We start from the raw sequence: 24,218 nt of genomic DNA, 5'->3' as shown, positions 1-24,218 counted from the left end.
ACAGTTGACCTCATAATCAAATGTATATATTGTTCCCTCTGGCTGTAGAGCTGTTTATCCATCCAGTTTCTTTTGGTGTTGCTTAGTTTTGAAGATAAATGCCCCGGAGATGTTTGGCTTCTTTGGAAGAGAACGGAACTAAATGGCAGGCGGTGCTGGAAGCAAGAAAATAAAAAAAATATGCAGCAATGCCTCTTTCAAGAAGTGATGAGGGTTATTCCATGGAGGAAATATATTCTCTCCTGCTAATCTACAGCCGCAAACCGTTGAACTGTGGAGATGACAGTATGTATCTACACCTGATGAGAAGCGTGTGCCAATAAGAGGGAGGCAAGACTTAAGCGCTGAGCTGTAATGCTAGCTAGCTAGATGATTTTAATTACAGCCATTTGGCCTGTATCATGTTAAAGGGTTAAGAAAACATCAGGAAGTAGAATGGAAGTTGAATAAAACACAGTTTAGGTAGAAAAAAACCAAAAAACAGTGGAAGTGCTTTTGAGGAGACAAAATCGTGACGGAGCAGAACATGTGAAGCATCACACTGAGCCGCTCTCAAAAGAAGTGGAGGGTTCAATGGTGTTGTGAGGGAGAAAAATATGCAGGTAGTGTTTGTTTTAATCCCGTGATTCATGTAATATTATAGATACAAGTTTACTGTTAGCATGTCATTTCCGCAGCTGTTCTGTTACATCATCGTCTCTCCAAAAGCATTTCTGCTGTGTTTCGTGTGCTTTTAAAGCATTTTTGTACTTTTTGTGTTTTCCTGTCTTAAGCTGCAGTGGGTCTGACCTGTCAGAGCCGCTGTAGTCTATGCTTAAATCATATAGCAGTTAATAATTGTTACCATGCTGACAATTAGATGAGCAACAAAAACAGGACTGGTGCACCTTTGCCTGCTTTGACTTGAATACAAATAGTGCTTCAGCAAATTGAGGCATAAATCCATGCCCCGTGTTCTCTGTGCACCCCCAAAATGAGCTTACAGAGCTGTACATTACATGTGAGCGCACAGCAGGATGCATACTCACACACACACACACACACACACACACACACACACACACACACTGGCCAGTTAAAGTAGCATCCAATGCTAATAAGCCATCTTGACTTTCGTTGCCCTAAATAAACCCACTCGCCTCTGCTTGCTTTACATACACAATCATGCATAATGTTCATTCATAAACATTAACTTTACATAAACCAGCCTAATTAGTCATATAATTATAGAAATGTCAGCTTGTATCAGGACTGCGGTGAGCAGGGACGGCTGCATCCCCTCACCCACATTCCAGACCCCCACCTCCCTCCTTTGCTGTCATTTTATCACCCTTGTTACTGTTACTGTGTCACTAATCGGGGCTGATTTAGCCTCAATCAAACCTATATAGCAAAACTGCGAAAGTCCTCCAAATGATCTCCAGCAGGTCTAATTTAGATGTCGACCTTATTCTGTTCACGCCACTTTAAAGCGCGTACGGAGCAGCAGCGGCAGCGCGGCACAGTGCACGGCGCTGACAGTAACGAGTTGAGCCAATGCTGAAGTTTTTTTACTCCTATTGTAATGAACTCACCCAGAATGGCTCTGCCCTAGAGCTGTTAATTTCCTTCTATTGCTCTGCTGGCCCGTGCGCTTCCTGCTCATCACAAATGTGTCTCATTTAAGAGTAATACTGGCCCGGCGCGCGCTCCGGTGGAAATTCTGGCTCGACAAATCCAGATTACAAACAGCTGTGACTCTGTGGTGGCTAAGTATCATGTTCAAAACATGTTGCAACCCCTGCTGCTGCCTGTTCAGTTCCCCTCCTAATTATAATTTGCGTGGTCTGCGGATTAATTATTAAACAGCCGATCAGTTACTCGAGGAATGTTTCTTTAGCAGAAGCCTGCTCGCTGCAGGAGCGATGCAGTTGCACTAGGACGGCGTGGAGCTTGTGTGCTCCGTCGCCACAGCAGCTCCCCACACCCACACCACAGCTTGGAGTTGAAGCGTGAGGAGAGTGAGATGTCACCAGCACCGGCACGCTGTCGCATATGACGCTCCAATTCAAGCATAGTGTTGCATATTGATTCACGTGCGCGCGCTATTCCAAGCTGTGACTGGCGTTTGCAACGAAGCCAGCTCCTCTCCACACTTCACTGAACTGTGTTGCCAGAGAGCTCTCTGCCAACTGTGCCAGAATTAATCAACGGTTTCTTTCAACAGAAACTTCACTGTTCTGTCTGTTAAAGAAAGTTTGTCTTTGAAAAAGAAGTTTTGTTTCAACTTTCACTTCTTTGTACAAAAATAGTCGTGTTTTTATTTTTTTAATGTCAGTCTTGCACTCAAGCAAATTGCTCTGCAAATAAATAAATAATACGCGAAGTTCAACGGTTAAATCTGAGGAATAAGACAAAAATTAGAGACGCCGATTCTTCGTTTTTGTTAAACCTTGCAGGCGAGCGCTATAAATTTAGGTTGTTTTCGGGTCACGATGGTGAAATTCTTTTCATCAAATATTTTTCCTCTTAAAAGACTCAAAGAAAAGTCAACAAGGAACTGCAGGGCAGATGGAAAATGTGTGTATGTTGAATTCCAGTCAACACCATTGCTCCTTTAAAACCTTGAGCCTTCGCAGCTTGCGCAACCATTATACCAACGCTTTTGATTGCCATCCCTTATCAAGATGGGCTTCAAAAGAGGGGAAATGAAAATGCAGCGTTGGTGCCGATTGGCTCAATGACGTGAATCATGAACTGAACTGACCTCTCCTCCAGGGGCTTCTATTCCAGCCCTCTTCATTCTTTTATTCGCAATGTCTGTCTTTATCTCTCTTTCCCTCTCTCTCCATCCATCTCTGCCCGGACTGTTATATCAGCAGGGCTAGTACCATGAATAATGCGGGCTTCTTCTTTTTTTGTTCAGCTTTTTGCATGCTGTCATTTAGCCTTTGGCCCCTTAGCAGAGCGCTAGTCTATTTTTGGAGCTTGGGCCGTGGCAGGAGGAGCCAGAGATGAAGGAGTTGGAGTGGATGAGGGAGGGAGGGAGACGGCGTTTAGGTCCAATATGGCCTTCCCAGCACATCCACAGCATCTAACGCCTCGGGGTAGAGAAATGATTGGCTCAGAGTGTCTGGGTAAACACAGACTCCTGCACAGATAATGGTGCCAAATGCCGAATGCAATGAACATGTATGCCTTCACGTTCAGGAAGCTATTTGTTCATCTTGTAGCAAAATAAATCTCTTAATCTTATTACGATGTTGACTTTGGGTGCTGATCTGTACATCCCTTCAAATATTTTGTGTTTTATATTAAGTCTCGAGTCAAAAACAAACTTAGACTGAAGTGGAGCGGCACACTGACAGTTGTGGCGTGGTAAGGAACACAACTCAAGCTGGAGTCTGTCTTCTCATGCTGCTTTCTGTCTCTATTTGATCACGTAATATCACGACTTAAAATTAGCACCCTTCTTTTGCTTTCGGCTTTGTGCAGCTTACCTAAATAGCACGACAGCATAGAAGTCGTTTATCTTGACTTTGTCTTGGCGTTAAAAAATTCTAAAATTGATTTGTAGTTTTTTGCCTCTTTCCCCTCAGCTCCAACCTGGCCTGCACCGGTGGCGGCGGTGAGCCAGCCCAGTCTCCTGTCCCACACCTACGCCCTCCCTCAGCCGCCTTCTTTCAACCACAGTGTGACCGCGCAGTCGCCCATTATAGGAGTAACCCCATCCATCCAGACGCCGGTGCCCCCGCAACACCCCCTCATGACCGCCCACTTCCAGTTGACACCGCAGTCGACCCAGCAGCCGCCCTCTATGGTGCTGAGCATGCCCAGCCAGCCTCCGTACGCCTCAGCCCAGCCGACGGTCACACCATCCGCCCTCACTGCCCAGGCCAACCCGGTGGTTCATCCAAACGCTCACAGCATGATTGGCAACGGCCACTTAACCTCTCACCCCAGCCTCATCCAGCCCCACACCCTGCCTCTTACTAATGGACAGGCGGCGGCAGCAGCAGCGCATGGCCAGCAGACGGCTGCCGACAATCAGGATGGTCCCAACGGGCTGCAAATGCTGCGGACGGTTGGGAGCGGGAAGTACGAGTTCAGCGACCCCGGACATCCCAAAGGTAAGCAAGGGCACTCTAAAAACTATAAAGACGATCTTTTCTTCATTTTTTTTTCTTAAATACTTTAAATCCCTTCCTAAAACTTTGAAAGAGTACATCAAAGCAGATTTGTTTGGTCGCTCAGACGGATCCAAGCTTAGGAAGGTGGTATTTGGTATTAAATCGGCGTACTCTGAGCTCTCTGTTCCTCGTGACCTCCCGTTATTGTGGGGTGGCGCTGGAATGAAACGCCTAGGCCTCTGCCCTCGGTCTGTATGCCCGGGCTGTTTCAGATGCCAGCAGTCATAAACAAGGCTGCAAACACTCAAGCGAGGGTTGTTAATATACGACTTGCAACCGGAGCCAGTTCACTTCAAAGCTGATCCAAGGTCACCGAGAACATGGAAGCACCTCAAGCCAGCAGAGAGACAGGTGCTTCCAAAAAATATACATATATAGATATAGATATATATAGATATAGATATATATCCTGCAAGAAGGCCCTGTACTGTTATTCTTTGCAAACTAGAAGATGCTGCTCTGAAACATCAGCATCTGTAGATTTGTGCTCTGCATTTGGTTCCAAGTGTGTCGGGTTAATCTTTCTCACTGCTCCTAGCTGCACTGCATAAGAGTCCTGCTAAACACGAGGCAGGAAGAGCTTTCAGTCCCTGCCCTCACATCTCCCTAGAAATCTTTTGAAGCCTTGTTGACTTACGCTGTGTTTGTGAAGGTGCTTCACAGCTCCAGCTCGTGCCTGAGACTGCACGCCATAAATTGGTGTTTGCTTTAACCTTGGAGTTTATGACGCAGGGCGCTAGAAACAGATGTTCGCAATTCCCCGACCAATTTTCACATTTAATGAAGCTTTTAATTTAGGTTTAGATTGTTTTCTTTTTCCTGACTCATTTTGATCAATAAAATGTGTGCAAATGAACTTGTAGATTGCAAAAAAGCAATTATTTTGGGGGCTGCCTGTGATACATCGAAATGAGACTGCAGGTAGAATTGGAAATGGATAATTAGATGGGCTCGTTTGCTTGGTCCGGTCTCTATCGAATAAGAGCTTTTTAGCTTTTGCCGTGTTGAATAGACTGTCTCGATCCATTAAGCATTCACATGTCAAAATGGAGTCTTCTAACAGGCCAAAGAAGCTTAATTTTTTTGCAATTATAGTGTTCATACTGATCAGTTTTACAGGAAGGAAATGTGCTGCGAGGCTTTTTTGTTTAATCCAGCTGTGGAAGCACACACTGTTCCTGTGATTCACGTAATGATAAAGTTGCTGTAATATATTCAGTTTGTGTGGGTACAGTGTTTGTCAGCTCCTCTGTTTCAAAGACAAAAGGGAAACATCCCAGTGTCAATTTGCAGACATCATACACTTTAAATCCTGTGCGGGCCTCTGTGAAGGTCAAACTGTAAATTGAGGCACTTGAATCTCACATCTCCTCAAGCATTTTGTCTGCTTTTTTTTGAGTTCCTGCCTGGCACCGAATAGATATTAGTAAGCATGTCATTGTGGTAATGTCACAAGGACAGTGGAAATAGGTAAAGCGTTGAGCACCAGTAAATTAGCAGCCGTGACGTCTCTTCAGCAGACTCTCTCGGCTGACGAGGACACTTCACTTCGCTTCTGTAATCACAACAATGCCATCCCGACCACTCAGCGCGCCCACTGCGGCTGTTCTGTCTTTTTGATTATCTCTATCTGCCACTTCCCCTGTCCCTTTTCGTTCCCCTCCCTCCTTTTAGCATGCTTGAGAAGTCTCAAATTCCAGCCACTCGCAGGTTTTGGGCTTTTCGTCAATTAACACCACGTATTAGCGTGGCAAGGACACCCACTGTCCTGCTGTAGCGGCATACTGTTAAAATATGGAGGGAAAACTCTCGTGACCTCCGTTCTGGCTTTCTTCTGTTGCAATTATCGAGGACCTGCTGTTAGCATTTTCTGCTTAGGCGGAACACAAAATAGTAAATTAAGTAGTTTGTGGGAATCAAGGAAAGCAGCTTCATGTTGGTATTCGGCAACTCTCTAATGGCTGAGGAAAGGATAAGAGTCACGCGTGTGTGCACGGCTATCAGTTTCTGCCCTGATTCCAGGGAAGGAAATGGTGCTTAAACACACGCCTCCTTTTCCAGAAAAGCTGGGATGCTGTGTGAAATTGAATTAAAACACAATGCAGTTATTTGCAAACCCTAAAAAGGGAACTTTAGATATACGGCGCGCATCCAACAGAAGCATCCGGTTTAATAAGGCTATAAATTTTAAAGCTGACATTGATATAGAAGCTTGCGGTAAATTTTTGTAATACATGGCTCAATATGAATTTTTGCATACAAAACACAAATGCTCAAAGTGTCCCCCTCCAGACGCCCGGCATGTGTCCATACAATAGTCAAAGTTGTTGTGGGCAGATCGATCCAAATATTAACAGCATCAATATTAACGCTGGTATCGGCATCAGATCATTACTTGCACGATAGGACTGATACTTTGTTTCTATCCTCTAAGTTTAGCACGTTACTCACTGAATTGTGTTAAGTAACATGATCTTTTTGGAAAAATTTACCTTAAACATGCACTGTGAAAAATGTCTGAAGCTTTTTGTCTTTATTGCCACTGTCCTTTTTTTATATATACTCTAAGCACATTTTAGCAAAAGAAGTTGACCCAAGATAGATACTTTATTAATCCCACAAAGGAAACTTTTGTGTTACAGCAACATGATAAAGAGTAAAAAATAGTACAGTCACAATACACAACAAATAAGCAACCCAGTTAAATATAAGTGCCACAGGCACCTGGTAAGTGGCTTATGCTATGAGGGAGTGCAGGAATTTATACATTTACAGCAATGATAACAAAACAAAGAAAAGTAAAAATGAAGTTAGTTAAAAAACAGCAAAAGTAAGACTCTTGTGTAAGAGAGTGCAAATTGCATTAGGAAATATTATGTCCACTATAAATGGATGAAAAACAGCTGCATGAAGGTAAAATACAAAATGTGTTTGGGATCTTATGCCTGACAGGTGTGTTCACCTGTCACAGAATAAAGAGTTATTATACAGCTTTATAGAGAACGGTAGGAATGAAAACCTGAAGCATTCTTTAAGAGGCGGGCACATTAACATCTGAGGTCTCCAACAGAAAACCCAATATGAATATTGTGGACACACAGTGGTTGAGTGTTCATTAAAATGTGTTCAGAATTTTCAAACTGACGTTGGTCTCATAAATCATAATACACTGTTTCCCCCTACATAGGTTAAAAGTTTGGGTACCGGGATCAGCAATACTGGCCCTGTGTTTACTTGGTATGAGATCGATACCAAAACACTGTTAGTGGCACTAAAGGAAACAAGGTGGTGACGTTTTGAAAGGAGCTAGCCTTTTTTTTAGTGTGCTAAATATACTTCATAATTGACGGATCTAAACAGCATGTTTAGCGCCTGGACATCGCTGGGCATTGTCCAACTATAATAATTATCTTTCATTAATGGGCGTTAAAGACATGTTGCTTCAAGTATCCTTCAGCATCGGTGGTGGAAGTTATTGAGGCCATGAGCGTTACTGCACATGTGAACCAGCTGTTCACTGATAACAACCTTCTTCCTTCTCCTCTTTAGGCTGGAGGATGCCACATCTATAATTTATAAAAACAAATAAAACATTTTAACTGATCATATTATTTCTCTTTTTATTTTTTCTTGCAACATTTTAGCTCGCATGTGTTTACTGATAATGTTTTTTGGAAGTTTTCCAGAACCCATGCAGTGATCCCTTCTATAGCCTCATGTCTGTTTTTTGTTGTTTTTTTAAATGTAGTGCTGGACAAATTAAAAAAAAATCTCTGCTTCAACATTTGAATTGCAAATTATTACACTGCAGCTTTATTTAGATTTCAAAAAGCATCCCAACGTTTTTGGAAATGGTTCTAGAAAAAACCGCCGCAAATGTCAAAGCGTTCACGCAGACTTAAAATGAAATAATGCCACTTTCCCAAATTTACACATGATCTTTACTTACTTTGCATTTTTTAAAAAAAGAATATTTATGAAATTAATAAGAACTAACACACAACAAGTATGCTAATTTACTCATATTTGTTAAAGATTGTAGTAAAAATTTCAGTAAAGGAATTATAAATGAGGTTTCAGAAGTATTGCTGTTTGCCTGACACACGCAGAATTTGCTTTCCTTTCAGATGTTCATAGAGTAATGTCATGCAAGCAAACACATGCGTTAACCTGGGGAATATGTCCATTCTCATATTGAGAAACTATGCTGTGATCTGTGGTCCGATCCCCAGCTAAGCGTCTCACGTCTGCAGATTTTATAGATGAAATATTGAACACCCAGTTGAAATAGTAAAGCCACTACTTAAAAAGACTGCGTTGCTCTATTTTAAAGACGTTTAAGCCTCCAGACACAATGCTGGTAAGCACTGATGTGCAGAAAAGGTTTTGTGGCTTTTTGATGGCAAAGGCCTGGATTGTGGAGGAGCTGACAGAGCTCTTCCTCCTTAATCCAGCTTCACAACAGGCCTTATATGTGTGTGTGTGTGTGTGTGTGTGTGTGTGTGTGTGTGTGTGTGTGTGTGTGTGAGAATACACACGTGCCCAACTTCTTGGGCGTGACTGCGTGCATGTTTTGTCAGATGTCAGCCTCACAGCCTTAAAGCCAAACACTACAGTGACAGAAATCACACTCTGTGTTTGATTTGGCTTCGCCTTCAAAGCGAGCAATTTGTCTTCGCTCTGCATCAGTGGGCACATCAACAACTGTCTTCCCCTCTCTCCCCCTCTGCTCCTATGTGTGTGCGTGTCTGCGCATTTGTCTGCATTTCTGTTTACAGTATGGAGCATACGTGGATGTGACGTACGCTTGTCTTTTTGTGTGTGTGCGGCTGAAGATTCACACAGCGCGTCGCGGCAGCAGCTTTAACTTCATCACCTACTGAGATATGCCAGTCACCGGGTTATGATCGGCCTTACCTGGTTTCTGCATCCACAGCGGGGCTTTTTCATAATACCTGCCTGTCATAGCGTACAAATCAAACTCCACACCTTCTTGCCAGTTGTTAATTTCCTTCACACCACCCTCTCCTCGCTTCTTTTTTTTCCGGTCTTCTCTTTGTTTCCCTCAAGTGTGGATTTTATCGCAATGTTACCAGAATCTCACACGGCTTCTATGCTTTTAATAATAATCTGTCAACATCTGCATCTTGAGCCTCAGCAGTCACAACTGTTAAGGAAATTTTCTGAGATGCAGGAATCCGGAGTGACTGACATTATTTATAAAGATGGTAATAAAAAAAGGAAGAAAAGTCGGCACATGGAAGGAGGTGAAAGTAAAAAGAGATTCATACAGGAGAAAGCAAGAGAGCGAGTGAGCATGAGGGAGATGCTGAGAGTGGAGTCAGTGTGTGTCTATTGACCAAGTCATTAAAATCGATGGCTGCCCTGATGAATATCAGCCTGGAAAAGCTAGTGCAGAGCTCAGCAGGGATGAACCCGCTCGCTGCAAATGTGATTGAGCACCATTTAGAGGCAGCTCGTGACTTAAAAAAGAAAAACACATTAATATCAAACAGGAAGCCGTTAGTCCTGTATTTGAGCCCTGTGTTAGACGTTGTCGCTGTTACCCATGACGACCACTCAAATCATGTGTTTCGTGGTGGTTTTTTTGTAGCTTAACAAATACTTGAGACAGCTGTTGGGAGCCGTGTTGCGGTCGTGTGGCGCTCTGTCGCTTTTGAAGATATGCTGTTATTGTGGGTAAATGGCTAATGGTAGTGAGCCCACAGAGCACGGTTGCCATATGTGTTTGGGGGCTTTAGCAGAGATTGAAGATCTCACTGGGCGTGCCCTGTACACCGTACACCTCTTTTGTGATGTCAAACATTATTTTAACCCTTCCTTCCGCCTCACCAGGCCTTTACATGCACATATGCACGCGAGGGCGTAGCGCAAACGGCTATAAGTCAGGCTCCTCCACCGTCTCTCGCACACAATCGGCAGGACCCCGGCCTCTTCTCTGCCCAGGAAGTTCATCTTCCAGTCAGCTCACATCAAGCGTAATCTGGGGACCTAGCCGCTCTGGAACTGCTAGTGAATGCAATTAAGATGTCTTGTTGAGTTAAGATCAGAGTTTTACTTTGCTACAGCACGATTGGCCCAGCCTCACAACCGGGGCCGACCCATCTTTCCTCTCGTGTGACCATTTCATCTCCCTTATCTGCCTTATTCATACCATGGGCTCAGTAAGATTTTAATTACGTGTTCGCCTTTGTTTACTTTTGGCCTGAGCATATTGGCACTGCAGCATTACTGTCCACTTGCATATTGGTTCTGTGGCACATTATTGCTGCAATATTGCCACTAAGTAAGGACATTACAGATCACCATATTAGCGAGATAGCGACTGTTTACAAGTCCGGGTTGTGTGTGCTGCTGCTGTTTATTCAGGGGAGATAAGTTCCTTGTTTTCCTTAGGACTTCCCAGGTCTCCCGAAAGGTTAGATCAGACCTGACATCCTGTTGTAGCGCTTGATTTGACTTTTTACTGGCTTCTAATGTCAGTGGATGCAATAAAGATGTGTCAGGATCTGTTCACGTGACTGCTCATCATATTTGTCCACTCGACTTTGCTCCATTTATGCAGTAGACTTGAAGCTTTCGGTATTTGCAGCGATGCATAAATATTTATTTTGAATCAACCGCAAGAACGTACTCCTATCACGACAGACCGCTCAAACCAGTTATTAAAAACACAGCCAGTTTGTGATAGCCGCACCGAGACCATTAATCATAGCGAGCACATTAATTAAACCCTCCCCTCTCCTTTCTCCCCCTGTATTTCTCCGCCTCGATCTCTCTTTCGTTCGCCGAGGTTCTCCATTCTTACTCGCTGCGAATTCCTTCAAAAAGCGCAACTTTCTCCGAGACAAATATAATGCAAGAGTCGTGTTTTTTTTTAAGATTTCATTTCCAATTTGCTGACTCAGATCATCGTCCGTGCAATAAACGGTAGCAATTTAATTAAAATCACTGTTGGTGGTGTTGTGCTGGACCGATTATCTTAAAGCTATCCACATCAGGATTAGCTAAAGCAGAACCGGAGTTATTGTGATTCCAAAACAGGCCTAGCTTGGAATATATAATGAATCTGAAAGTGTTTCCCCCCTCCTTCTCTTTTTCGTAGCATTCCTTAAGTTGAGGTAGCTCTACTGGAAACTACAAATGTTCCAAATTATTAATGAGAGAGGAAATTATTCCAATCACTCTAGGCACAGTGTGTGCAGTTATTTCTTTTAAATGAATACATGCAATACTATAGTGATATGCTTAAAATTAACCTTGGCTCACGAGTCCATATGGGGGCCACGTATTAATGATATTGACTCAAACATCTCATTTTGGAACGCCAGGGGAGTTCTGGAGACCCCTCCTCGTGTGTGCCTGGCAGCAGCCTGACGCTGTCTCTTTAACTTTGCTAAGGATGGCATCCATTGAGCTGTCTTAACTGTTTCTAGTACAGCTCCAGCTCTCAGGAGGGAGCCAAAAGAAGAAAAAGGAGGAGAGGAAGCGTGAGGTAAGCAGCGGCAGTGTGTCATAAGCGGCTGGAAGCGAACCTGCTCGCCCTCGTTCTTCCTCTTCCCTCGTTATCGTATTTTAAAGGAGAGATGCCCCGCCAGGCTCTCCATACATTATATCCCCCCACAGTTAATATAGGGACAGTAGATAGCTCATTAAGATTGATCATTCCTCGTCCACCTACTCCATACAGAACGTAACACCAGCTTCATTAATCACAGGGATTTCGAGATAAAGCTCGGCGGCGGTGCATTGGCGGGACCCGAAGCCTGACAAGCCTGGCTGCTACATGCATAATCACAGGCGCAGTGCAGCCAAGGAGTCGTCGCCCAGCTCCGTACCACAGTTAGAGGGGGGGGACACCGAATCTACACCTTCCTCTTTTCCTCTATTCTCTCCTCAACCACCTCAGCCCCTCCCCTCCCCTCCCACATGGCCTCTTCGTTGCAAATGTCTGTTTCTTTCACTCGGCTCCATTTCCACTCCTGAACACACCCCTTTCACCATGCTGTTGTCTCCCAGTACCATCCCCTGGGTCTCCCACTGCCCTAACATCCTCCTCCTCATATCCTCTTATAGCCTACCCCCCCCATCCCAACTCCTTTTTTTTCATCGGTTTTCCTCCCTCTCATCTTCCATCTATTTTGTACCTGCCACCTGTTCTGCGATTTTCCAACTTCCCTCTGTTCTTTGCCTACTCCTCTTACGCTCGATTTGTTAGCCATTTCTCTAATGGCCTCGTTTTATTTTATTTATTTATTTTATCCCAGTAATGCCTCAGTTAGCAAAGCAGCAGAGGACAATTTAAGAGAAGAAGAGATTAAAGAGGAGAGAGAGGAAAGGGGGAAAAAAAGCCCAGTAAACCCAGATTGCTCATTTGCCTCTGACAGCTGGACCGAGTGTCACATGGCTGTTTTCATCTGAAACGCCCAATCAAACTGTCTCTTTCGCCTTATTAGATTAACAAAAAAGTTTTGCCTTTGCTCAACGCCTCAGACGGCTAGTTAAGCACTTTATGTTTCATTTGATATCTTTATAGATCTTCATGTAAATCATCTAATGCAGCTGAAGGTTAGCACATGCTCAAGAGTCCTGTTGCTCGTCCGTCAAAGAGGCGAGGGCATGAAAAACTAAAAGAACTCTGTTTTGGTGTTCTGTCAAAGACTGTTGTTGTAATTTTGTGCTGATAAATAACCTGGAAATTAACTGAAAAAAGTTATGTTTATTCATTATTTAAAATTGAAAATTTCATATTGTTTATATGAATTTCCTTAACTTGTAACGCACTAAAAAATAGTAAAAAATACCATTAAATGGAACGGCTGCAAAGAATGCTGAATGACGGGGTCGTATCCTTGAATCAGAAATGGTCAGTGATTGAATTGAAAAAAATGCTTTTGAATGTTTTTGACGTGGCCTCTTTTTTTTGTCCCCTGTTTATTTACACGGAGCCTGAAGCTTGTTTTTTCTAGAGAATTGAAATCCTTGTTGCTTTTGCTTGTTACTCTTCAACAAAAGTGAAATCATTCTGCGATTCTGCGTAATTAAAAGTAAGAACACAACAACAGAGAGAAAAAAAAGCACAAATATATGATCCACATACAGTTTTGTGATTATTTGCATTTCCGTACAGTACGTGTTGTAACTGAAGTGCTGGAGGAAAAAAGTCCTGGCAAGCAGAGAGGCAACCATTTAAATTAATGGTTGAATGGTTAGAATCCCGTGAGTAAACAAGCTGTTCAAATTTGTATGTATTATGTATGTAAATTAATGGTTAAACACTGAAAAAGCTTAGCCCAAACAGAATGGATAAATGGCTAAAAGAAAAGCTTAAAATAAAAAATTGTTGTTGAAACATTTTTTTCTATTGTTTTAAATAAGATACAGTTGATAATCACGTACACGTCTGTTCCGTTAATTAGCTATAAATCCAAAGAGGCAAAAACAAGGACAGGATAGCGTAGGGGGTCGGCAATATTAGAACAAAAACATTTTATGAGTGTTTTTCTTTTTTTTTTTACTAAAAATAATTTGTATGGAGCTTTTTAAGTATAAATAGTCTGTCACCATCAATGACGTGTGTAAACAATGAAAATCTTTATCATATATGACTACTCTACAGTGGGCTGTTTATTATTATTTGATGTTTAACTTTGCATTTATGAAATTATTAAACAAATAAAAATATTTGTTTTTTTTATTAAGAACAAAATTGAACAACTGTGCAGTAGAGGAAAAAAATGTATTAGTGTGGTTACGCCGACTTTGAATGAGTTGCTGTAAAGCTCTACAGCCCACTTTGGGTGCTACCTGCGTTTGTGCAAATAAATTGAAATAAAACTCAAATACTTTTATAAGAAATAATAGGACTAGCAATCTTAATAGCAAAAAAATGTTTTCCTTTTTTAAAAAGCCGATTTTCAGTTAAATTCAGACTGAAGTCCAGCAGCAGGTAAAGGATACCGGTAAACCAGCCACGCTGGTAGTGAAAGCAAACGAATCAATCCATGTGCTGTTAAATTCTCTATTTTCAACACTTCCTTTTACTTTAGTTCATGGCTACAGGGACTCAGGCGTTTATGTGTATTCATCCTTACTAAGCATTGCTATTTAAATTAATTTGATTTATTAAAGCTCAGGTGCCAACACTTATTTTAGTTACTGATTTTTTTTTTTTAAATTCAGTGTGTAATTTACACAATTTCTCAATTGTAGAACGTAACGAGGAATTTAAAGCAATAAGAACGAACATGTTAATTTATAATAATTGGTTTAGGTTTTTTGTTTGTTGTTATTTGGTCAAAGTCACGTGAAGCCCATGGAGTTGAGCTGCAGGTTCAAAATCCCCAAGTTATTGGAAAAATAACGTCATTGTAAGCACTTAGAGACATTTACTCTTTTCATTTAAACCTACAGACAGCTCTGAATCACCACTTAATCTAACTGTTTGGACAGTGAGAGGATTCTGGGAGATAACCCAGGCAGCCATTGGCACAACACACTCACAGTTGTACAGCAAATTTATAGTTATTAATTTATTTTTAAAGAAAAAATTAGGAGGCCAGTTTCAGGCTTGTTTGGAAACTTGTCATATGTACTTGTAGGCTTCATTTCAGGCTTTAGAACATGCACATAACACATGCGGTGCCTGGGTTTGTGAAGAAGTGTGACACGCTGTTCCTCTAAGCTGTACCATCACGCATTGAGTATTCAGGAGAGGTTTCAAACTTGAACAGTGCCATTTACCAGCTTGAAACTTTCACTGCCCTTGGTTATGGGGGAAGCACATTAATTTGTGTGTAAAGCAGATCCAACCCGAATGGGGGTTACACCCTCAAACGGGCTTGAATCTCAAGCGGCTCATATCGCAGGCTTACATGACGTGACGGGATTAATTGGCAAAAGTCAAATGCTGATGCGTTATCCCGCACATCAGCCTTCAAATAGGCGGTAATGCATTATCAATGAGGCCGAGTGTAAACACAGCAGATGTTACCAGGAAGCTAGTCAATAACGGATGTTTCTCTCTAATGAGAAGGCGTAATTGCAACGGGGAGAGAACTCCAAAAACAGCGGCAGATGCGCTGCAACATCTCAGCAAAAAGAAATAAATAAATGGAAAGAAATCCAGAAGAAGTTCAGCAGCATTAGCCTGCTAATGTTCGCCGTGTGCTCCGTTATCTGAGTGGGGAGTCGAAGTTTTTTCCTTACCCAGAAACTTTTAAATGGGCTAGATAATGCATGCGGGGCATCTAATAAATACTAATGACAAGACCAGACATTAGCAAGAATGGCTCCCCTCTCCAAGTCATTATTCAAGAGAGTTAGCAGCAGTCTTAGCATGTAAAGATAAATAATTCGTCTGTGTCTTAGACAAACGATAATGGCCTGCATTGCAATCAAGGGATCTTTGTAGGCTAGTGGGGCTCTGTGTAAGCTTGATAGCCTTCTTTAGCAGTAAGATCGAACACTGCGAGATGCCGAAGCCGCACCGTGACATTCCCTTATTAGGTCTACCAAATGTTTTTTTTTATTTATTTATTTTTTCCCAGAGGCTGCAGCTCTGAGTTATAGTGTTGATTATTATCATTATTCTACTACAGTGCAGTCTTTGTGCCCGCTCTCAGATACAGCCACTTTTGTCTTGTGCAATGCAACTTTCTAGGATCTAGGATTAAAACCATTTTTTTAAAGCGTTGCTTTAGAGATTTAAAGTTAGATTACAACTTTACAAGGGCACACCAGCCATACATACTGTAAGCATTGAAGCATGCTGGACACAATCAGAATTTGTGGGGCATTCCAGTCACCTCACAGATTTGTTTTCAATCCCCGGAGAGAGAGCAGGTGAAAGGAGGGAGGTGGAAACAGAAAGCGAAGGAGGAGTGAAAGAAAGCAGTGAGGGGAGGGTTGGGTGGAAGAAAAAAAATCTGATGAAATGCAAAGATTACTCGCCTGACTCCACTGTAGGCTGCAGAGGCTCATCCCAGGCGTGCAGTCTGCCGAGAAGACTCCCACATACAACCTAACCCCGCCACTAACCTTTCTGCTTGGACTGCTATGACTTTCACAAAGTTACCCAGTAAACACACATCTTCTGTCTTCAGGGGGAGATGTGACATTTATCTTAAGCTGCACTGGTGGCATGGGATTTTTTTTTCCTCATGTTTGCGTGGTTATACTTACTGTCCTGCTGTTTCAGAGGCAACCTGCAAGGAATGTAGCCCAAAGAGGCAAGTAACACCCATGCACAAAGCTTGTAAAGAAGGCCCACGCGCCAAACTCATAAACACGAGCAAGGTGCGAGACGAGCCGGGACTCTGTCACGCATACGCTGGCATCTGTGCCCAGCCGGTGGAGCCTGCTGGGTCCGGGCTGCAGTCGGGCCAGTGGAGGAGAACTTTAAACTTTTAATGAGTGCTTAAGTGGAGTTTGCACTTTATATAGCGTTTGTACTTCTATATCTGTACTCGGAAAAACGCGAAACAACTTCGCCGCTATTCTTATAGGGAGCATTTAAAGTGCAGTCCTACTATTTTATTTCCCCAATGGCTCAGATTGGCTGCCTTTGAAAGAGTACTTCATCCAGAACTTTGCACTTGTATTGCTGTTATTAGGCCTTACTGTCAAGGCAGCTGAACTTTGGGGTAAAACCTCAGGAACAGTCATTCAACTCAAGCGACGCAATCTTAGTTAGCTTACATCTCGAGGCTGAAAATGTGTAAGTAAAGTGAGTAGCTCAGGTTTTGTTGTTGACATATTGGGAGATCAACTAAAAATTGTTTTTTATAGTCACACTGTTAGAGAGCTTGAGTTGCTTTATGCTACATTCATCTCACAGGTGCAATACAAGAAAATAAAGTAAGAGACTGAAGAAAGCATTTGAGTTTCTTCCACTGACGCACCGCTGCATCTAAGTGAGCAGGATCAGGTTTTTGGGGTTTTATTTCCTAGATTATTGAGAATGCATTTGACAAGACGAAGTGTAGATTTATATCGACGGTGGAGAATCGGCCTGGCATAAACTCCAGTTTGGCCCACTGGTCGGCTTTGGAAAATGTGAAAGAAAGCATCAACTTTGGACTTTCAACTGTATTTTCATGACTTTTACTGCTTTTCCTGCTGATGAAGACCTCCCCCATGGTCATTCATTACATACAAGTAATTAAGCAATAGATAAAAAATGAAATGACACAAAGGTTCATATTTTTTCGCTATCTAGTATTGAAATTTTTGCTTCTATGAAAAGCAGATTTTCTGTGAGATTAACAAAAAATGTTCTGTTTTATAATTACAGGACAGTCTGGGCAAGGAGCTGCTACAACTTTATCTGTAATTTTATATATTTATTTCTTGCAGTTTAAGCCCAAAGAGTCATTTCATTTATTGCAGCAGCATTTATTTGAATCATGTACAAAAATATACTGCTGACATTGCACTTTTTTCTTAGACTATGGGATCTCAGGGATTGAGTGTAGAGTTAAAACTTAGGGGAGTTTCGCTGGTCCGGCCCACTTAAGATCAAAGTACTCTGTTCGTGGTCGATGATGTGAAATGAGTTTAACGTCCTTGTCCTTTGTCTTCACCTTGGCTCTGTTTTAATTGACCACTGTTTCACTGATGGTTAATTTATGCCACTGTAGTTGCCAAGGTTATTATAGTTAACTAAAATAAATGTTGTAATTAAAACTACAACATTTAAATAAAGAGTGATAACACATACTGTATTTACATGCTTCAGGTGAACCCCATCTACCTACAAAAACATTGAGATATTGTTACATTGTTACTTCAGCTGATTGCGAATTAGCCTTTCAAAGCTTTCCAGTACATCAAAGTAACTCTGACTAAAAGCAGAAGCACCATTGCTGTTACAGCCTGTGTGCAGCTACATTATAAGTAAGCTATTAAGCAACATGTCACTCATATTTACAGTTTATACTGAGCAACCCAAGTGTCTCGAATGTTGTTCCAGACGGCATTTAAAAGTATATGTCTGTGTTTATGTAGTCATGCTGCTGGGGCCGAGGAGACACCGCACGGCTCAGACAACCGAGGAGTGTTACGCTCACCAGACACTCTAATCGGGAAAGAAAATCACATTAGTGCCATATCTGATGCCTCTTATTTTATCCTCAGACAGACTGCAATGCATGATGGTCCACGGATGCAGTGTAAAGCTTCTATATGCTATTCCTCGGTGTGCCATGGGATGATTTTGTAGTGCGCTGTACTGGATGAAACTTACAGAAGAGATTTCAGACAGATACACAAAAGGGCTGACTCGTCACACAGTGCACTATCTATAGTGAATAAGTGGGCAATTCAAACACAGCCCTGGATTGTCACTGTAATGGCGCTGACATGTTCAACTTCCACACAGCACACCTTGTTGGTAATGCCTCTGTAATCACCGGCTGTGCTCCCTTCAATCATTACCTGTTAAAGTGCACCCGCTCAGTAAACTGCACTGAGAAAGAGTGTTCACATATGGGTTTTTTTAGTTTTGGGTAGCTCTGCACTGACTTTTAAAAGACAAAATGGTATATTCTGAATGTTTTCTGCCTGTGGGGATAAAAGTTCCACTCTGGTGAAAACTCAGACTTTAGCTGTTGAAATACTAGAGTGGACAGACTACCTGACTTAGGGCCTGCAGACAAGTTTGGTATTTGTTTGAGTCACGATGTCCTTTAAGGTCAAATCTCATTCTTGGTGAGTGCTTGGAACTTTGGCGATCTAGCAGAAGTGACTAAGAGAAACCTGCATTTATGTGACCAAGTGTGACACGTGCACAACTTGGGGAGGGGGTGGACTCGGATGCTCAGTCAACCCTCTCAAGGTGAAGCACAAATGCAACAGCGTTTGCACAGATGCTTCCCGAAAGTTTCCATTCATGCCGATACGCAAATCCCGTGTCCAGATGATTCATTTCACCCAATTAGCCTTGGTTTTTTTTTCTCCTACCAAGGTTTATGATTCGGGCTAGATAGGACTCCGGTCCTTGCAGCAATTTTTATAATAATAACGTAGCAATTTAATTAAAAGAGAAGATGGAGAAGTGTTGCACACCCACTCAGTTCTAATCAAATCCCCTCTAAGCATACAGTATGTTATCTACACCAGCCAGCAACTCCTCATAAGCACAACATTGTTATTAGGATTATTCTCTCATGACTTTGTCTCGCCTAAAGTCGAGCGAGCGTGCACGCGTGTATTTGTGCGACTGTAAATCTGCATGTGTGCGTCTGCATGCGCAAGGCTGCACGAGGGCCTCTTTGCGTGTTTCGCACAATGACAATGTCATCTGTTACGGCGCGGGTGAATTACTCAACCCCGAGCTGAGTTTGACAATGACGTCCTCCGTAACGCTTAAGCAGTATGCTTGCTAATCTGTGATACAGTAGGATGCAGCGTGCTTTTGCATTTTCACATGGCATGCTGCTTTAAAAAAACAACAAAACACCCCTCACATTGGAATTTTGCCTCTTTGGCATTGTGACAAATAAGCCAAGCCACCATTGCAAGGCTTAAGCTTGGACTGAGCGATAAAAGGTGAGCTTTTTTTTAGCTCACAAGCATGTATTTCCTAAAGGAATTATTATCTCTGTCCCCAAAGTTTTTGAATTTTCTTGCCTTAAGTTTACAGGATCAGGTTGTGGTGTAAATATAAAGGAAAGTGACAAACTTATGGGAAATTGTGACTTCTGAGACCTCTGGGGTTATGAACCTATTGATCCATCCGAATTGTCCATTCAGGGGCTGTTGTTGTGGAAGAGCTTGGCTGGTGCCTCAATATAAATGTAAATACATCTGCTGGGCAAAACAAAAAAAGAACAATGCAGAAAGTTTTAACAGAAAGAATCGTTCTCTACACTGAATATATTCAGCGTGTAATCCAGTAACTGTGAATCATCCCCGCTCCACACCTTTGTCTGCTCCCAGAGGAAAAACACAAAAGCACATGCACCTCCTACTATATGGAAACAGTTAATTTAGCTAATTACTTTATAATTATTACTTAATTCACTGTTCATCACATCTCATTAGCTCATCTTTTTGCCCCGCTCGCTTCGTTATGGACTAGCATTCGTTTTGTATAAGGCATTTTGAGTAAAGCTGCGAACGCATCAACCAACCAGCATTCAAGTGATGTCGGAAACATGGAAACGTTCAGATCGGACTGCTTGAAACACACCGGCGAGGGGTGAAAGTATCGAAGAAATCTGGGCTTTCCTGTGACGTCCACGTTGCTGAGATGTGACATTTGTGGCGCGGAGCACGAAAACTTTGTCGCCGGTTCTTCGGCACTCGATCCATAATTCAGAGTTCACACTGTCACAGCTGGTGTCCTTCAGGTTCAGTGACGAGTTAAGTCGTGGCAGCACGTTGCCTCCAAGTTGTGCGTGTGTTGGCACGTCAGACTTGCTAAAAATCAAACCAAAACCTTAGTAGGCTTACTTGGGCCCTCCTTTTTTATTAAGCTGTCATCAGCTCATCCTATACTGTATGTCGAGACTTTTTTAAAATATTGAATCTCCAATGGTATGCTTGGATCGATAAGGCAAAGCAGGTGGCAGATGTTGTGATATTTTTCCATCTGTAAAAGGTTAAATATGAAAACAGTTTTTCTAAGCATGTATACTTAAGTGGACGTTTCATTTCTGTCCAGCTTTCTGGAGAAAGAAAGTATGAAGAAAGCACTTTATTAGAGTTAGTGATGCCTCATTAGCAGGTTGGCACGGCACTGTAAAAAAGGGTATTTGAATTGTAGTTGATTTAATCCAATGTTTTAAATGCTTATCACTCAGCATTTTGCTTTATTGATGGTGATATATCCCTGTAGAGGGATGACACACACACAGAATAAGAAATATAAATCTATATACATCTTCGATGGTTTTACACCAGCATTGACGTTATTACACCTGCTTTTTGTTGTTGTTTCCTCCTCGAGTCTGTGTGGCCTTCATGTTATCTGACGCGACTGTTTGACAGGTATCGACAGAGCCAGTATTGCCTCTGTACCACTGCAAGGTCTTCAGACCTGATTTTGGTGCGGATCAAGATTTCTTGCAATTTTAGAACAGATCCTGCAGAGGGTCTCTGAGTTTTATTTCAGTAGGAAATGAAAATGCGTACCATGAGGTGATTTGTTTGCTCCTTTTAAAATGATTTCAGCTCTCCTTTGAATTATTTTGGAACATAAGTCATGTCCCAGTTAATCCTGTGGTGCATCTGTTGTGGAGCTCACTCTAGTCTCATTAATTGCAAAAGGGAAGATAGATTTGCTTGCTTTATTCTTCTCATTTACCAAAGTGAAATAGAGAAACTTGTCAGCGCTCCCATTTCAAAATCAGCTCTTAAATGCTTCGATTTTCACTCTGATACTAATTTGATGGACTGCTTTTTTAACACCAGGAGTATTCCTGCTAAAAATGTGTGTCCTGTTAACTGATGTTTATATCAGCAGAACCTCCCAATGGTTCTATTTTCTATTACTATGCATATAGTAAAGTAAATAGCAAGAATAGGCTTAAGCTCACAGCAGTTTCTTGGGCAACTACTTCCTCCAAGGAGAACAGAAACCGTCCTCCCATAAAATCTTTTTTTCTTGTAGCTGAAGTAGCTGCATCAGGCAAGGAGGAGATTCTTTGAATTGTAATGTCATAACTGCAGCACTGAATGTAAATGTTAACCTCCTGTGAACTATATCCAGTTTGACTTGAAAGTAGTTGTTTATTTGTTATTTATTGTATTGGTTTGTGTCACTGGCACCTTTTTCCACATCTGTGTGCATGAACAGAGCAGATATGACCCGATATTGCAATGCCTGAAGGAAGGAAGGGATATGATGATGATCTTGTTTGCTGTCCACTGGAGTATCCTGTGGACAGCAAACAAGAGCACCTTATTAAAAACCAGGGTATGACCGCTTGTCATTTACTGTCCCCCCTCGCCTGGCTAATGAGGAAGCCACTACAGCAGCCAGGACCAGAGACTTTTTTGTGTTTGCACAAACACCGAGAACAAGAAGAGTGTAGCCTGACATCCTGTCACACTGTTACACCAGGCCAGTGGATGCTTCCAGGGCCTGTTGTTTATGTTCTCCCTCTTCTAAGCCTGTACTTGTATTTGCTTCAGCCTAGTTCTGCTGGTGCCAATTGTTTGTTTGCACTTGTGTATTGGACTAGAGGGCATACGTGGAGGTTAGAATATAACGTGCAGGACAGAGCAGCTTTATGCTACTCCAGGTCTTTTTTGGCTTGTCTATTGTAGAAGGAAACAAAGGCTCAGGCAGCGTCTTTGAGGGGTACAGGTTCCTTTTTTCTGCTGTGATGTCTCCCCCCGGCCCGGTTCAAGCCTACTAGCAGCAGTGCTGGGGCTCCAACAGCTCAGTTCACCAGATGCAAGCAAGGGAAATAGTAAAGCGGCCTCATCATGGACTATTCTCCAAGGCTATATGGTGCCACTGCTCTCCTACAGGCTGAAATCAGGACAGCTAGAGACTCAAGGGGTCTTGAAGATTTGCTTGAGCTGCTTTCTGCGAGTAGGTGCAAAAAGTTGAGACGTCTCTAGAAATGAATGTGGCGGTGATTGTTAGAGGTATGTTTAAGACACTGTTTAAAGAAATAGCTTTTGAAAAAGACCCAAGCTGGATTGGTTTACACATGAGATTTGATGGTTTTTATTTATAACTATTTAGTTTGCAGATGGTGTCTTAGTATCATGATAGTGCTGATGAAATTGTGCATCTGCTAAACGCTAAATGAGGCCACTGAGGTTTTTCATTTATTTGTTTTGTGATGGTGCTAAAAAAAGATTACTTGTTTTTTTCTAACACAACAAATTTCTTAGAAATATTCTAGGAATACCAAATTTTTGAATTTGGAAGAATTCAATTTTAAAATAAGAAAACAATATTTTGTCATCTGTTAGGCATACTAATCTGAAATCAAAGATTTTTAAATTTTGAATTGTTATTGTTTTTATTGCTATTATTGTTTCTGAAAATGAGAGAAAGAACCAGAAACATTTTGTTTAAAAAAGAAATAAATTAAAAAAATTAAAATATATGAAGATTTACTTTCATGTTTGTATTTTAACAATTTAATAAATTTAGACAAACTTTATTGCTTTATTAAGACAAAAATATATTTCCCAAAGTAACTAAAATGTCCAGCAATTTTCCTAGATTAATTTTTTTTTCTTTTTTTGAGAATATATTTTATTTTTTATAACCAAATTGATTGTTGGACCATATTAATATCCGATGAACATGATATATTAGTTAGCAGCAGTTATTGAAAGAAAGACTTTTGTTGACTTTGTATTTGAAATGTAATATTGTAAAAATGAAATGTTTGAACATGAAGATTGAATTTAATACAGATTTTAATTTATTTTACATCCTAATATTTACTTATATTTTCTCTTAAATTTTTGCTTAAAAAAGCTCAATTCCACAACAACATGAAAAATTGGATGTATGTTTTAATTTTTGAATTATAGATATAACCAAAATTTGCAAGCTTTGGCTCCACGAAGGGAAAAAATATATATCAGTCTAAGAAAATGTTCTTACAGATGTCTCTGTGACGTCACAGCAGACAGTGAATCTTTTTGGCTTTTGTACTCGGGTCCTAAAACTTACAATAGAGAGATTACAGCATCGCCCAACAGTTTGTGCTGACAGTGAACTTTTGACCATCACTCTACCTTTAAACGTTGTGTGTAGGTGTATTTAATTTGTGCAGTCACAAAGACTGAAAAGTGTTTACTCTGTCAAAGTCAGAGAGGAAAACAGCTTTTTTTCCCCTGTAAATATTTCATGTTGCATTGCAGTGGTTTGGAGTCTGTCACAAAAACGCACCAATCCATGAAAACACAATTAATATCAGATCATTTATTCGCTTTCCTTTTCATTCTTAATTACCCCATTTCTTAATTCCCCCTGACACTGTCGTGTGGTGTTTATTGGAGGGTTTCAGGAATTCTGTTCTCTTCGCTGGCGAGACATTTTTGATGGAGCCT

General features: G+C 41.5%; 1 protein-coding gene across 6 annotated transcripts in view; it reads left to right on the top strand.

Annotated features, from left to right (window-relative positions):
- Positions 1-24,218, top strand: part of klhl29 (kelch like family member 29) — a 246,719-nt gene that overhangs the window by 124,417 nt on the left and 98,084 nt on the right. For all 6 annotated transcript variants that reach the window (XM_003440803.5, XM_025898585.1, XM_005449765.4 and 3 more), the window contains one exon: positions 3,579-4,109. In XM_003440803.5, coding sequence (XP_003440851.1) covers positions 3,579-4,109 — 531 coding nt within the window. The remainder of the gene's footprint in view (positions 1-3,578; positions 4,110-24,218) is intronic.

This window comes from Oreochromis niloticus, linkage group LG15 (genome assembly GCF_001858045.2).
Source record: "Oreochromis niloticus isolate F11D_XX linkage group LG15, O_niloticus_UMD_NMBU, whole genome shotgun sequence".
NCBI lineage: Eukaryota > Metazoa > Chordata > Actinopteri > Cichliformes > Cichlidae > Oreochromis > Oreochromis niloticus.
This window is presented reverse-complemented; position numbering and strand designations above follow the sequence as displayed.